Source organism: Molossus molossus, unplaced genomic scaffold (assembly GCF_014108415.1).
Source record: "Molossus molossus isolate mMolMol1 unplaced genomic scaffold, mMolMol1.p scaffold_m16_p_24, whole genome shotgun sequence".
NCBI classification, from domain to species: domain Eukaryota; kingdom Metazoa; phylum Chordata; class Mammalia; order Chiroptera; family Molossidae; genus Molossus; species Molossus molossus.
Genome location: NW_023425360.1, coordinates 11,121,145 through 11,136,792, shown reverse-complemented (window position 1 = coordinate 11,136,792; position 15,648 = coordinate 11,121,145). Strand labels below are relative to the sequence as shown.

The 15,648-nt window shown below is 41.3% G+C and overlaps 1 protein-coding gene across 2 annotated transcripts in view; it reads right to left on the bottom strand.

Annotated features, from left to right (window-relative positions):
- Positions 1-828: 828 nt before the first annotated feature.
- Positions 829-15,648, bottom strand: part of LRRC28 (leucine rich repeat containing 28) — a 77,941-nt gene continuing 63,121 nt past the window's right edge. For both annotated transcript variants that reach the window (XM_036277924.1, XM_036277925.1), the window contains 3 exons: positions 11,362-11,537; positions 8,626-8,785; positions 829-1,155 (listed from right to left, as the gene is read on the bottom strand). In XM_036277924.1, coding sequence (XP_036133817.1) covers positions 1,083-1,155; positions 8,626-8,785; positions 11,362-11,537 — 409 coding nt within the window. In that variant the 3' untranslated portion in view covers positions 829-1,082. The remainder of the gene's footprint in view (positions 1,156-8,625; positions 8,786-11,361; positions 11,538-15,648) is intronic.

The following is a 15,648-nucleotide window of genomic DNA, read 5'->3' as shown; positions in this document are numbered from 1 at the left end:
AGTGTGGTAAGCACGTAAGAAATCTGGGGTCGCGGTGGAGGTAACCTAACGCACCAGGGATGTCAATGAGCGTGCACGAGCTCACTCAGAATCACCCTGCTAAACACTGGCAGCAGAAGTCGCTGAAGGCTGCTCTCCACGTGTCACAGAAATATTTCAGTCACTGTAAATTTGATCATAACCCCAACTACCCAGAAACACTGGAGGTCGTATTCTGATGTACTTTCCTCTCCTTTCTCTTTAGCCAGAAAATGTTTAGATCCAGGAAAAAAAGGAGCATGTCTTTTAAAGCCTCAAATGTCCCTCAAACTCTTCTCAGATATATATAAAAAAAATCTTATTGGGAAATCGAACATTGCAAAATTTATTTTTCTGTAGTCTTTCAAAATAAGTGTGGATTTTACTTATAATCTACATTTTTATTTTTTAAATCCCACACAAAAGTCTCTCAACACTTTGCAAAACTTATCAACTAGGTTATAACTTTCTAGAGGGTGTATGCTAGGACCCTAGGGAGCCTCCCCTGGGGTCTGACTTCTCTCAGGAGCACCCCCACCCTCTACTCTTCAATATTATTGAGGCCATGTAGGGTGCTGAAATCTGTTATGAACACGGAGAACAACCTCTAGGGAAAATTACTCTCTGGGGGAAGAAAGAGAAAATTAAAAGTGTCATTGAGTTCTATGAGTCCAAAAGCTCACTTGACAATGTTATCGAATTATAGTTCAGGGGACTGACACTTGCTCTAAATTAGATTCGGGAGGCACATCAAACTCAGCAGTTTGCGTAAGAGACACTTGCATGAAAAGAAAAACACACGAGACAAAGGGTCCTTAATTTGGGGAGGATGTATTCCAAGTCGGGGGGCAAGAGGAAGGCATTTCAGCTCTGAAGCTCGATCCTGACCCTTCCAGAGTGCTCTGCGGGCCCCGCACCGGACAGGACCGGACAGGACCGGACAGGACAGGGTGTAAGTCTGCTTGGCCTGGCTGGACTCCTGTCCCCCTGCGACACAGCACTGTGTGCCGTGCAGGCAGCTGCAGCGTTATGCTGGCAAGACTCCTGAGGTTCTCGAGTGTTTATCAACTCAGTAGGTCAAAAGTCTGCAGACACTGGGTGGAGCAGCAGTAGGCCACAAAACTAACAGTCGTCCTCCTGGAGAGGGAGAAAGGGAGAGAACACTGTGAGTTCAAGATTACAGTCTCGGGATTCTTCCCACTACAGACAGTCTTTTTCTTGGTTAAAATAAAGGACTAGGTATGGTCAACACAGCACATGGCAGAAGTGTAAGTTTCCTTTTGAAATCGAGCCAGCCCTAGAATCAGGTGAGCTATGTGCGTGCTCATTTTATTAGCTGTTTGCAGATGACATAATATCCCTCAGTTAACAGCAAAAGAAAACAAGCTTTCTTCGTGTTATGGTCTGGATTCTGCTTACTAGAACCACAGTGCAATGACAGAATTTCAAAAGCATTATAAAAATCATGTAACAGAAAACCTCCCCTATTTAGCTAGAAGACATATACACACAGAAACACACACCCTGAGAGCATAAAAAAAGTAATTTTACAGAATTTATTCTACAGATGTAGTCACAGAGATTGGTTGTAGAGGTAATTTCAGAATCGGGTTAATAGAGTTTGAGGTCCTCTTCCCAGTAAAAACAGTACTAAGGGGAAATTTATAGCACTGAATACAAGTATTAGAAAAAAAAATGCTCTAAAATCAATAGCTTAAAATTTCACCAGGAAGTTGGAGGATAAAGAGCAATTTAAGTCTAAAGCAAGTCAAAATTAAATAGCACAGTTCTTTGACCTTTTCTAACCCATCGGTCAAATGACCACTTTCCCATGGGTTAAAGAGGCAGTCTCAAAGGAAAAAACCTTACATGAACTGAATGGAAATGAAAATTACATCAAATTAAAAAATGGTGACATCAAGTGCGAATTATTCCGGGTCTGTTAGGTTGATTCAACATTTGAAAACCAATGTCATCCATCATATCGACAGGTTAACAAAGAAAAATTTGTATGGTGTCAATGGACTCAGAAAATCATTTAACAAAATATAATCTATTCATGCTAAAAACTCTCAGCAAACTAGGAACAGAAGGGATCTTTTTCAATATAATTAACAGAATCTACAAACAGAACTTGCTAACATCATACTTTATAATGATGTCTATTTCCACCACCTTAGTCAACATACTACTGGAAGTTCTAACCACTGTAATAAAGCAAGAAAAAAGAAATAAAAGCCATACAGATTAAGAAGGAAGAAATAAAACTATCCCTACTTTCAGATAGCATGACATGACTGACTACAAAGAAAATGCCAAGGAATCTACAAAAACACTCCTGGCCTTTTAAGCAAATTCAGTAAGGTTTCAAGCACTTAAGATAAAAATTTAAAAATCAACCATATCTCCATATACTATCAATGAACACATGAAAGCTGAAATTAAAAACTGTAAGATAATGTATAATCACACAAAAAAAGTAAAATACTTGGGTATCGACTTAACATGTAAGGACCTGTATACTGAAAATGATCAAATGCTGATGAAAGAAATAAAGGAATACCTGAGTAAATAGAGAGACATACTGTGTTTATGTATTTGAAGACTCAACATAGTGAATATATTAATTCTTTCCAAATCGATCTATAGATTTGAATGCAATTCTTACCAAAATCCACACGAGTTTTTGGAGACAAAGATAAGCTTATTCTAAAAGTTAATATGGAAAGGCAGAGGCCCTAGAATAGTTAAACAATCCTGAGAGAGAAGAGTAAAGTGGAGGTATCACTTTACCTGATACATAACTACAGTAATCAAGACAGTTTGGTATTGCCTAAGAGATAGACACAGAACAGTGGACTTAAAGAAAGAACACTGGAGAACATTTTCAGGATCTTGGGGTAGATAAAGATTTCTTATGACACAAAAAGCACTACCTATAAAATTAAAATGATACGTTTGACTTGATCGAAATGAAAACCTTCTGCTTTGAAAATTATACTCATAAAAAAATGAAAAGGTAAGCATCATTTTTGAGATTTTCCTAACTTATATACATTTTAAATTATTATATACTTTGTATTACCTTAATTAAAAAAATATTTTATTGGTTAGAACTCGAATTCAGATTATTTGCTACACCAGAATGTATATATTTGTATAAATCACAATTGAAAGAAAACCTTGACACAAAATGATCTTAAACGGCAAGTGTATTTTTGAGAATCAGCTAACTAATCTTAACTGTTTTTTAAAGATAATGATATTAAGCAAAAATCATTCACAGAAGCGATACATTTCATACTATAATGAAAGAATTAAAAAAAAAAGTTCTAAGCAAAAGAATCCAAATCTAGCCCTGGCCAGTTTGGCTCAGCGGTTGAGCGTTGGCCTGCGGTCCAGAGAGACCCGGGTTCGGTTCCCGCTAAGGGCATGTACCTCGGTTGTAGTTTGTCCCCGGCCCTGGTCGGTCGTGCGGGTGGCAGCCACTCGATGTGTCCCTTTCATGTCGATGTTTCTCTCTCTCTCTCTTCCTCTCTCTCCCTCCCGCTCTATCTGAACAACAAAAAAAAAAATGGAAAAATGTCCTCGGGTGAGGATTAAAAATAATAATAATAAAAAAAAAAACAATGTTTAAAAAAAAAAAAAGAATCCAAATCTATAGAGATGTGGGATTTTTACTTACTGAAGCATAATGCCCTCTGGATCACCATTAACTTCCTACGATGCACACTCAAGGGGGTAGTGTGGGTCACTTGGAAGAGTTACATTTGCGCTACAAAGACATCTCAAGTCTGTGTACTATTTACTTTTGGGAGACTCATGTAAAAACACACTGTACCTGCCTGTTGCATTAATGATCTGATTTGTCCCAAGTATACCAACAAGTCTACTGCCTTAAAACAGATCCGTGCTGGGTAGGTGCTTTACGCCAGAACTGTGGCACTAACGACGTGACAGTTTTAGGGGAGATACTTGGAGCTAAGCAATCAACTGTACAGTGAGGAAAGAGATGCTGATAAATTATACAAAGATCAGACATGACATTTGTTGCTTTAGAATCTGAGCATATTTATAGGAAAGGCACAAGAAAGAGCATTTCAGCTTACTTAGAAATACCACTATTCTAAAAAAAATAAATCACAATGTTGTTGGTGCATATTGGAGCCCACAGTAATCATAAGAAATGTGGTATTTTCACTGCAAATGTGTTTCCTGATTAGAAAAAGCACATCCTTGACTCATACAGAAATTCAAGCCAAAGGAAAAATAATATTTATTAGACAGAGTTGATCAGACAAAACTGAAAGCCTGTGTATATATTAACTTATGGGAGGATCATTAGATAACATATTATATCTGCTTGTTACATTTTTGTTATCTGTCTCTCATGGGAAGATTCCATGTGCAGAAACAGAGCCTTAAATATTACATACTGACTTCTCTCTCTCTCTTTTTTTTATTCTCACCTGAGGACATTTTTGCATTTATCTTCGGATAGAGCGAGAGGGAGAGAGGAAGAGAGAGAGAGAGAGAGATCGATGCAAGAGAGACACATCGAGTGGCTGCCCCCCGCACGACCCCACCAGGGCCGGGGACAAACTGCAACCGAGGCCCTAGCGCAGCAGTTCTCACCCTGTGGGTCACAACCCCTCTGGGGGTCGAACGACCCTTTCACAGGGGTCGCCTAAGACATAACAGTAGCAAAATTACAGTTATGAAGTCGCAACAACAATAATTTTATGGTTGGGGGCACCACAACACGAGGAACTGTATTAAAGGGTCGCGGCACCAGGAAGGTGGAGAACCACTGCCTTCGCGGGAACCAAACCCAGGACTCTCCGGTCCGCGGGCCGACACTCTAACCGCTGAGCCGAATTGGCCAGGGCCATACTGGCTTCTCACTTGATTAGTCCGTGCCCTAGAAATTTAGGAGTGAGATATGTATGAGAAAAGAAGAATCAGGTGGTTTGGTCATAGTTAAATCCCCAAAACCTCATACAGAGTTTGGCACATAGTAGATGGTGGATCCATAATTCTTCAGTGATTCAATGAGGAAGAAAAATCCTCTAAGTTGATGTTCTTCATTTAAAAAAATAAACAATGGCCGGCTGGTGTGGCTCAGTGATTGAGTGTCGACCCATGCTCCAAGAGGTCGCTGATTCGATTCCCAGTCAGGACACACGCCCACTGGGCCCGATCCCCAGTGGGGGGCGTGCAGGAGGCGGCCAATCAATGTTCTCTCTCATCAGTGTTTTTTTTTCTCTCTCTCTCTCTCTCTCCCCCCCCCTTCGTCTTCTCTCTCTAAAATCAATAAAAAGAATATTTTTAAAAATAAATAAACAAAAATAAAAAATGAACAATAAGTTTGGGAATGAAAATTTGCTATCCCTATAAGGATCAAAAGTTATCAATATACCAATCATTCTTTTCTGCTATAGATATTTGAAGGTTTGGGTATTTATTATTTATGTACAGTTACAGTAACTTCTTTTTACTTCACTCTGTATTAAATTTAGGTTGGAACTAACACTTGTATGGAACTTGGTATTTTAGAAGAATATTCAATATGTTCTTTTACAATAATGCCAGATGTCCACATTAATTTAGACACAGACTGAAACTATTATTTTACGGCAAGCAATGCAAACGGAACTAAATATATTAGAACACTTAAAAATAAGGTTACCAAGACCTTTTAGAGTTTATGACATTATTGATTTTGCCCTGGCCGGTTAGAGCGTCAGCCTGCGGTCCAGACAGACCCGGGTTCGATTCCCGCTAAGGGCACGTACCTTGGTTGCGGTTTGTCCCTGTCCCTTTCACGTCGATGTTTCTTTCTCTCTTTCTCTCTCTCTCTTTCTCTCTCTCTCTCTCTCTCTCTCTCTCTCTCTCCCCCCCACTCTATCTGAACAAAATATCAAGAAAAAAAAAAAAGAAAAAAAAAAAAGAAAAGCCCTGGCCGGTTTGGCTCAGCGGTTAGAGCGTCGACCTGCGGTCCTGAGAGACCCGGGTTCGGTTCCCGCTAAGGGCATGTACCTCGGTTGCAGTTTGTCCCCGTCCCTGGTCGGTCGTGGGGGTGGCAACCACTCGATGTGTCCCTTTCACATCGATGTTTCTCTCTCTCTCTCTCTCTGTTCCTCTCTCTCCCTCCCACTCTACCTGAATAAAAAATGGAAAAATGTCCTCCTGTGAGGATAAAAAAAAACAAAAACAAAAACAAAAAATATTGATTTTACTTTCAGCAATAAGGTACTGTAAGGTTCAAGTATTTGGTTTTCAGTTACCAGAAGGTGCTTTAAAGACTATGGTAGAAACTCAAGTCAATGCTTTTAATACAATCTCCATAGCAACCCGGGGAGGAGCAACGTCTGCTGGACCCAGTGAAAGACACCAACTCTTGATTTCAGACCCCGGCATTAACTCAACACGGAAAGCCAACAAAAGGGCATCATCTAAGTCCTATGTACTTGATACCCGTGTTTTATTCAACTAATATTATTATGTTTATGTTCTGAAACAATGTAAGATTATTCATACCGAATTTCTAGAATAAGTAGAAGTAAATGGAATATGCGAATACTAAATAAGTTTCCCAAGTTCCATGTAAAGATTAACACAAAAATGACTTCATTTGAAGAATCTAGATTAACACAAAAATGACTTCATTTGAAGAATCTACTTTACTTTCACAAATTAATGACCATGTTAAAAAGAAAGTGTATCTTTTGAAATAGGCATTTAGAATTTTATCAGCTATTAACAGAGCAGCCTGTCCATTCTGAAATGTTCCCATTTTTACATTTATGGGAAGAAAGTATCTTCTATAGGAAATTATGCACTAACAGTGCATTAGGATTTAATGAATTGGTTGATTTTCCTAGTATGAGCTTACTAATATAAAGATACGATTATGAATATTAATAATACACACAAAAACATTTTTTAAAGTTTCATACTAGATTTTGAGAGGTGAGCACATAATGCAATATACAGAAGGTATCATATAGAACTGTGCACTCGAAACTTAGTAATCGAACCGGCGACCTCTTGGTGCATGGGTCGATGCTCAACCAGTGAACCACACTGGATGGGCTACAGTAAATTTTTTAAGTCTCTGAGCTACAAAAACAGTTCACAGTTAACATTTACTTAGTATTTATTACATATCAGGCACCATGCTGGGCTCTTTACATGAATCATCTCACTTAATCCTCACAATGACCTTATTAAATAGATAGATGTTATTATTATGCTCATTTTGCTGATGAAAAGGTGAAGCTCAGAGAAGCTGAGTAATTCGCCCGAAGTCTCCCAGTGGAGGCGTCTTTATCAGCCTGGGCACGTGATCTGCTTCTTGTAGATGTGCCTGTTTCACTTTTCATTGTATTCATTGTGTATTACACTCAGACTCTGAGTCAGTCCTTTCAACTCTAATTTAAATGGAATTCCACTAAACTTGGTGATCTGATCATCTAGGATGAGAAAGGTTTGGAGAAGTTTCTGTCCACAGCTACAGTAAACCAGCAAATGTTAAAACTACAGAACATGGAAACAGGAACTGAAAGTATAGCAAAATAGGATTATTCAGGGTAAGGAAAAGATCAATGCAGTTTGGGCGGGGCGGGCAGAGAGATGGAAAAGGGAACTCTCACTGCCGAACACCTATTACGTGCCAGGTGTTTGCCTTCCTCGTTACTAAGCCCCAGGATGGCCCTGCCTAGCAGGCTGTTCTGTCCCCATTTTGAGGCTCAGAGGGGTTCAGCACCCTGCCCTCGCTCGCTCTCATTCCACAGAACTGACAAAAGAAACGCCTTGTGGCACTGAATAGAGGTTACAAGGTATCTGGAAAATTTATGAACCCCAAGTACCACATTTGATGGATAAGTAAGGTATTCTAGTACTCTTTTTTTTTTTACCTTTGAAAAATGCAAACTTAGAAAAATCTTAAATTTAGAAAATCTATATGCTTTGGTTGTGCTAATGGGGGATTTTTTATTTGATGTCCTATTTTTAATTGTCTGATATTCTTTTTTAAACTACCAGTATAGGTTTTTTTTTTTACGTAGTGAACATTTTTAGCAAATTGAAGGCATTGTGCCAAGAAACAGAGAGTTGCAAGAGAATGCCATTTGGAAGAGTTAGAGATTCAAAATACACACACTCGTGCACACACACATGCACACTTGCACTCACAAGCACACTTGCACACACACACACACACACTTAGGTCAGCCACACACTTTCAATTAAACAGAAGGGCTGGGCCGGTCCCATTATATAATAAATATTTTGTTCTTACATTCCTTATTGCCTGAAGACTATAGAACAAGGGAATAGCAGAAAAACACTCTTGCAAAGAATGAGCTACTCTAAATAATATATGCAATAAAACTTCTGTATATGAGCAAAAAAGTAATAAAGGAAAGAGCAGTTTTTTTGTGATGTCAAAAATGTGCATGTTTCATGTAGCCCTATCCCAGGAAGCACGCCATGGTCCTATGTAGCTGCTGACTTCATGATACCTCCACGCATGCCACCCGCCCCTCCCTGAACGCCCACCGCTCGCCCAGGTGCAAGCCCGGGTGTCCACTCAGGTATGATTACCCTTGGTGCAGCCCAGCCATCGGCGTCTCTCTCAAGGGAAAGAGCTTGGGGTAGACAATTGTAAACATGGGCTCGCTGCACCGGTGACAGTGCCCCAGGGGGCAGTGCAGCAGCTCCAGGAGACTTCTGGGTAATGAGATGGGAGACAGAAAGTTCAAATCTGGAACACAAAAGAAAATTATGCATGAATAAAAATACCAGACTTCCTTATACTAGGCTTTTAAAAGTATTTCTCTTTGTTACCCAGGCAGTTCAGTTGGTTAAAAGTACTGCAAGTTAAAAACTCTTTCATCTGTGAGGCACGGAATAAAAACTTAACGTTATTAGAAATGAAAGATGTTTTTACATTTTTTATAATAAGAGAAAACCTAAGTCTACTCTTTCAAGAGAAACCAGAAGCTGACCTAAGGTAGAGACAAGGAAAGAATAAGACCAAATATTCTTTAAGAATAAAGATCAAAAAGGCATCATTTTACTAGACAGGATTTGTAAACTTCTATAAGAGACAGAGAATAAAAAAATGGACTTTCATTAAGTTCTGCCTAAATCTACTGGGAATTTAGAATCAATCAAGCTAAATCATATTTACTAAAAAGAATTTTAAAAAGGGGAAACAAAGTAAAGAAAACAAAAAGTAATGAGACAACCTTTTCCTTATCTCACTCCCAAGAGCTGTCATTAATCACAGGGTGCTTCCTACTCAGCTTAGTCTGAGCTACACAAAGAAACGTTTAAAGCAAAACACCCCAATGGCCCAGGCAAGTTTGAGCACACGTGGACCAGGGTTGCTATTGATGGTAAACATCCAGGAGAGAGTGCAGTGGCCATGGAGATGTGAAACCTAAACATCATTGACTCAACTCGGGGAGGGAAATACAAACTATCTTACTATCTTTTCTGTATCTGTCCAGACTTATCAATAACTATGTAGAAAAACGAAATTTGCTCATAGGTGAATAATTACAATTTTTGTTTAATTTGTAATTTAAAAAAATATATGTTTTCATTGATTTTTTTAGAGAGAGAAGAAGGGAGAGAGAAACATCAATGTGAGGGAGATACATTGATCGGCCGCCTCCTGCACACCCCCTCCTGGGGATCGAGCCCACAACCTGGGCATGTGCCCTGACTGGGCATCAAACTGGGACCTCCCAGTCCAGGGGATGACAGGGACTGAACCTACAACCTGGGTATGTGGCCTGACCAGGAATCAAACCCATGACCCTCCAGTGCTCAGGAGGACGCTCCAATCAACTGAGCCACACCAGCCGGGCTTTGTTTATTTAAAAAAACAAAACTTAATTTTGTACTACACATCTCTAGAAGGTTATTGTTAGATTTTTTTTTATGGGCCTTTTATATTTTTTAAAGCAAATAAAACATTTAGCAGTTTGAAAAACACTTGAGCCCTGGGCGGTGTGGCTCAGTTGGCTGGAGCGTCCTCCTGAGCACTGGAGGGTCATGGGTTCGATTCTTGGTCAGGGCACATACCCAGGTTGTAGGTTCAGTCCCTGGACGGGGTTGGTACAGGAGGCAATGGATTGATGTGTCTCTCTCACATCGATGCCCACCCCCTCCCTTACTCCCTGTCTAAAATTAAAAAAAATTATAATAAAAATAAAAATACTTGAAGTGCATTTTTCTTATTAATACTGTCTTTCTTTAAAAAAATTTTTTTTAGCCTGGCCGGTGTGGCTCAGTGGTTGAGCGTCAACTCATGCACCAAGAGGCTGCCGGTTCGATTCCTGGTCAGGGCACATGCCCAGGTTGTGGGCCAGATCCCCAGTGGGGGGCATGCAGGAGGCGGCCAGTCGATGTTCTCTCTCATCGATGTTTCTGCCTCTCCTTTCCTCTCTCTCCCTCTCTAAAATCAATAATGAGAAAAACACTTTAAAAAAATTTTTTTTAAATTTATTGATTGATTTTAGAGAGAAGGGGGAAGGGAGAGGAAAAGAGAGAGAGACATTTGTCGTTCCACTTATTTATGGATTCATTGGTTGACTCTTATGTGCGCCCTGCCCTGGGATGGAACCTGCAGCGCTGGTGTATCGGGACGATGCTGTCACCCGGCCAGGGCGACACTGCCTTTCCTAAAGCATCTCAGATATCCACTCCGCATCTCCCGTGACACCTGCCCGCTGCCACGTCCTTTCCAAACCAAGCGCTGGCATGCTGCGGTAATCTGCGGCAACGCTGGAGGAAGTTTCCTGATATTTTGTCCTCTTTAGGTATATAGACTTTTCAGGCACGAGGTCGTTAGGCAAAAACCTGCCCTCCTGGAGCAAATACCCCACTTCGCCTGAAGGATAAGATCTTTGAGAATTTTTTCCTACTGAAGAAAGTGCTTCTGCCAGGCTCCTGTCCACCAAATATACATCCGCAAACATCAGTTTCCTTGATTTAAACCACAGAGTTTAGGTTAATGTTTAACCTCCGTCCTTTGAGACTGAAGACCGCATTTGAGTGAATGCCCCTCTGTCTACAGGGGCTGCTGAAGGGCTCAGTGTTGATACAACAAACTTTTTTTCTTATTAAAAAAAAGGCCCATTGCACAACAATGTGAATGTACTTAACGCCACTGCACTGAACACGTAAGATGGATTGAATGGTACATTTTTGGTTCTGTATGTTTGATCACAATAATGATAATAATAAGACAAGAACGCTGGATCGGGCAGCATGGACACCAATCTGCAGTCCACTGGCCAAGAGCCGAGCAGACAGAGAAGCACGGACCTTTCAGAAAGCTGTGGTAGGTGTGATGCAGGCTCCTCATGGCCAGTTCCTGCAGGGGCAGGATGTGGTCCTTCTCTGTCCCGATGGTCTTCACCTCGGCGGGGAGGGGAACGGTGAGCTGTCCCGACGAAAAGGAAAGCAGCTTCGCCTCGGAAACTTGGACGGGAGCGCCACACCTGCGGGAAGACGCGTCCGCAGTCGCGTTAGCAAAGGGGAAAGGCCGTGGGTGCCAATAAACATGCGCAAATCAAAATATACATTCGAGATGCTAAGACGCTGCCGAACTGCCAGGGTTCTTTTCAAAGAACAGATGCATCTGTCCCGGGTTCCTTGACACAACCTGGCACGGAAACCTCAATGCGCCAGTTGGAACTCGGCTAAGTCATCGCTGAGCTCCAGTTACTCCCAGTAAGGACAAACTCTGAAGGAGCTCTCCTTCTGAGGATCGCCACAGTTTGATCTGGAAGCTCTGTTTATCCTCATTTTATGACCCTCTTCACGTTTGTGTTTATTGAAATGTTCAAAATTAAAAGGAAAAAAAGGACGCTCTGTTAAGTTATAGTACCTTGGCTTAATGGAATTTTTGTGTGTGTGGAAAATACCCTACAAAGCAAACAGATTTTTAATGGTAGAAGATAACTTTATTGGACCCTTTCGTAAACTTGTGGTGAAAATATTCTTGGCCAAACCTGCCGAGTAAGCCAAGCCACACCCTGTTCCCTGCGGCCACCCATAACCAGCAGGCAGACAAGTCCTTGTTTCTTCAGCTACAGGGTCACCAAAACTCAGGAGTCTGACCTCATTCTACCTCCTGAGACCACTGGGTTACCTGAAAGTCTTCACACGTTTCTTTCCTAATGACAAACACTTGCCAACAAACCCTGGCTTCTCCAACTTCAGCTAGAAGCAGGCAATGAAGGAGAGGGCACAGGTCCGAAGAGAAGCCCTTGGCTTGTTTGTTCAGTAGGAAGTTCCTTCATTTGCTCAATCCTTCCATTAGAAAACGTTTCCAGCCCTGGGCGGTTTGGCTCAGCGGTTAGAGCGTCGGCCTGCGGTCCAGAGAGACCCGGGTTCGGTTCCCGCTAAGGGCATGTACCTCGGTTGCGGTTTGTCCCCGGCCCTGGTTGGTCGTGCGGGTGGCAGCCACTCGATGTGTCCCTTTCACGTTGATGTTTTTCTTTCCCTCCCTCCCACTCTATCTGAACAAAAAAAATAGAAAAATGTCCTCGGGGGAGGATAAAAAAAAAGTTTCCAGAGTACCTACAATACACCAATCAATCAAGGTACTTAAAAAAAAAGCCAAGCCCTGGGCGGTTTGGCTCAGCGGTTAGAGCGTCGGCCTGCGATCTGGAGAGACCCGGGTTTGGTTCCCGCTAAGGGCACGTACTTCGGTTGCAGTTTGTCCCCGGCCCTGGTTGGTCGTGCCGGTGGCAGCTACTCGATGTGTCCCTTTCACATCGATGTTTCTCTCTTTCTATCTCTTCCTCTCTCTCCCTCCCACTCTATCTGTACAAAAAATGGAAAAGTGTCCTCGGGTGAGGATAAAAAAAAAAAAAAAAAGCCAAGATGACCCCCTTTCCTTGGAAAATGTAATAATTATAATGCAATTGTTCTAATGTTGGGTCAGAGAGGAAGGTGATTGACCCTGTCCAGGGAATTAAAGAAGGTTTTACAAAGGAGACATGTCTGACCTAGAACTCAACTGATTTCACTCAGCTGATGTCTCCACTCAGCTCATGGGAAGGCAGTCAGAAGGCCGCAATGGGCCCCTCTTAGAGGCGAAACCCAAAGGGAATGGCTACTGAAAATTCTCACATTGTATTTCAGTTGTGCCTTTTCCAACAGCATGAAGTGTTCTTTGTCTGGGTCCTTTTGTCAACATTCTATTTCTGGACTCCACCCTTGCTGTGTGCACCCCAGTTTATTCACTTGCATTGCTATCCAGTAACTGATAACCATTTGGGCTATTCCCAGTGTGGGGCTATTATGAACACTTCTGTGTGTATTATTTGATACATGTGAGCATCCAATTCCGTTAGGTACACACGTAAGACCAGAACTGGGCTCGGTATGGGGAGCAGAGACAGGCAATGAAGAGACGCAGGGACAAAGGACAGAGTGGGAGCGCCTACCACTTTAGACAGCATGGTCAGAGAATGGCTTTCTGAGGAGGTGGCATCTGAGCAGAGACCTGGGGAAGAGAAGAGCTGACTGAGGAAAGAGGAACTAAGTCGCAGCCCGGTGGGTGCCCGAAATTGAGAATACGGAACTAAGTTCAGGGAATCGAAGCAGCGAGAAGTCACAGGACAGAACCGCAGAGGAGGGATGCCGAGAGCGCTCTGGCGAGCTGCAGAGGTTCCCCTTGAGCATCAGATGGGTGCCGATCAGCGCATGCACGTGGGGAAGCCACCTGAGGCTGCAGCAGGAGGCAGAGCAGAGGAGGGATGCGGAGAGCGCTCTGGCGATCTGCAGAGCTTCCCCTTGAGCATCAGATGGGTACCGATCAGCGCACGCACGTGGGGAAGCCACCTGAGGCTGCAGCGGGAGGCAGAGGAGAGGAGGGATGCCGAGAGCGCTCTGGCGAGCTGCAGAGGTTCCCCTTGAGCATCAGATGGGTGCCGATCAGCGCACGCACGTGGGGAAGCCACCTGAGGCTGCAGCAGGAGGCAGAGCAGAGGACGGGCAGCAACAGGCCCCGCACTGAGACAGGGGTGAGAACAGCGCCTGTCGGTCAGGTTGGCACCGCCCAGCTCCAGGGCACTGAGCGGAGTGACAGAACGTCTGACCTCAGCACCGGAGAGTACTTAGCCAGACTGAACCCCATTCCATTCCCACCCACCAGTCCTAAAAGCTGTATCTGAAAACACCAAACTGTTTCTAATTAACTACATTGTGTCCCAGAACATATATCAACAAAAGGTATATGAATACTCAAGCATGGTAAAATTCACATTGTCCAGCATTCAACCAGAAAATGTCCAGGCTTTCCAATAAGCTGGAAAATATGACCTATCGTGATAAGAAAAATTATGCAACTGCCAAGAACTGACAGATGTTAGAACTGGCAGAAAATCTCATTTTCACAATAATCATAATTACTGAATAGAAGGACATGTTGCATACATAGCTGTCATCTAAAGAAACTAGAAGACAGCAAAAATGAACCCTACATAAATAAAATAAAAATAATAGAAGATATCAAGAATATCAATGGCATAAAAGCAAGAAGTTAGCAGAGAAAAATCAATGAAAACAAAAGCTGGATCTTTGAGAAAATCAATAAAATTAATAAGTGACTAACCAGACTAAACAGAGAGAAGACAAAAATTACCAATATCAGTAATGAGAAAAGAGACACTGCCCAGTTTCTACAGATAATAAAAATGTAATAAGCCACTTTATGCCAATACAAAGTCCTTGAAGGACAAAAATTACCAAAGCTTACTCAACAAATAGATAAGCTGAGTAGCTCCGTATTTATTAAAGAAGTTGAATTTGTACTTTAAAGGTTGGAATACTAACCAACTCGTTCTATGATGCCAGCATTTTATCCTGATACCAAAACCGGACAAACACATTTTAAGAAAAGAGAAACAAAAAACAGTATTGTTTATGAACATAGTTGAAAAAATTTTTAGCAAAATGAATTTAACGATGTATAAAGTCACTATGACCAAATAAAGTTTATCTTACTAATCAAGATTGTATTAACAGTAGAAAATCTATGTAATTCATTATATTAAAGAAATATAAAAAAGAAATCTATATAATCATCTCAATAGATGCAGAAATAGTCTAACAAAATTCAACCCTCATTCCTCATAAAAAATAATCTCAGCAAACTAGAAATAAAAGGGAATTTACTCATCTTATAAAAGGTATCTATGAAAAACAATAGTTAATAATGTACTTAATACTGACAGACTTTTCCCCATAAGTTTAGTAAGACAAACATATCTGTACTAGACCTTCTAGCCAGTGCAATAAAGCAAGAAAAAGAAATAAAAGGCAACCAGATTTGAAAGGAAGTAAAACTGTATTTCCAGAAGACATGATGGTATATGTAGAAAGTCAGAGATTCTACAAAAGACCTACTAGAATAAGTGAGCTTAGCAAGTTTGGAGGATACAAAATCAATATATAAAAAAACGTTTGTACTTCTATATGGTAGTAACAATCAACTAGAAATTAAAAATTTGTTAAATACCATATATAATAGTATGAAAAATATGAACCACTTAGGGATGAATTTGAAAAAAGATGTCTAAGATCTACCAATTGTGATTG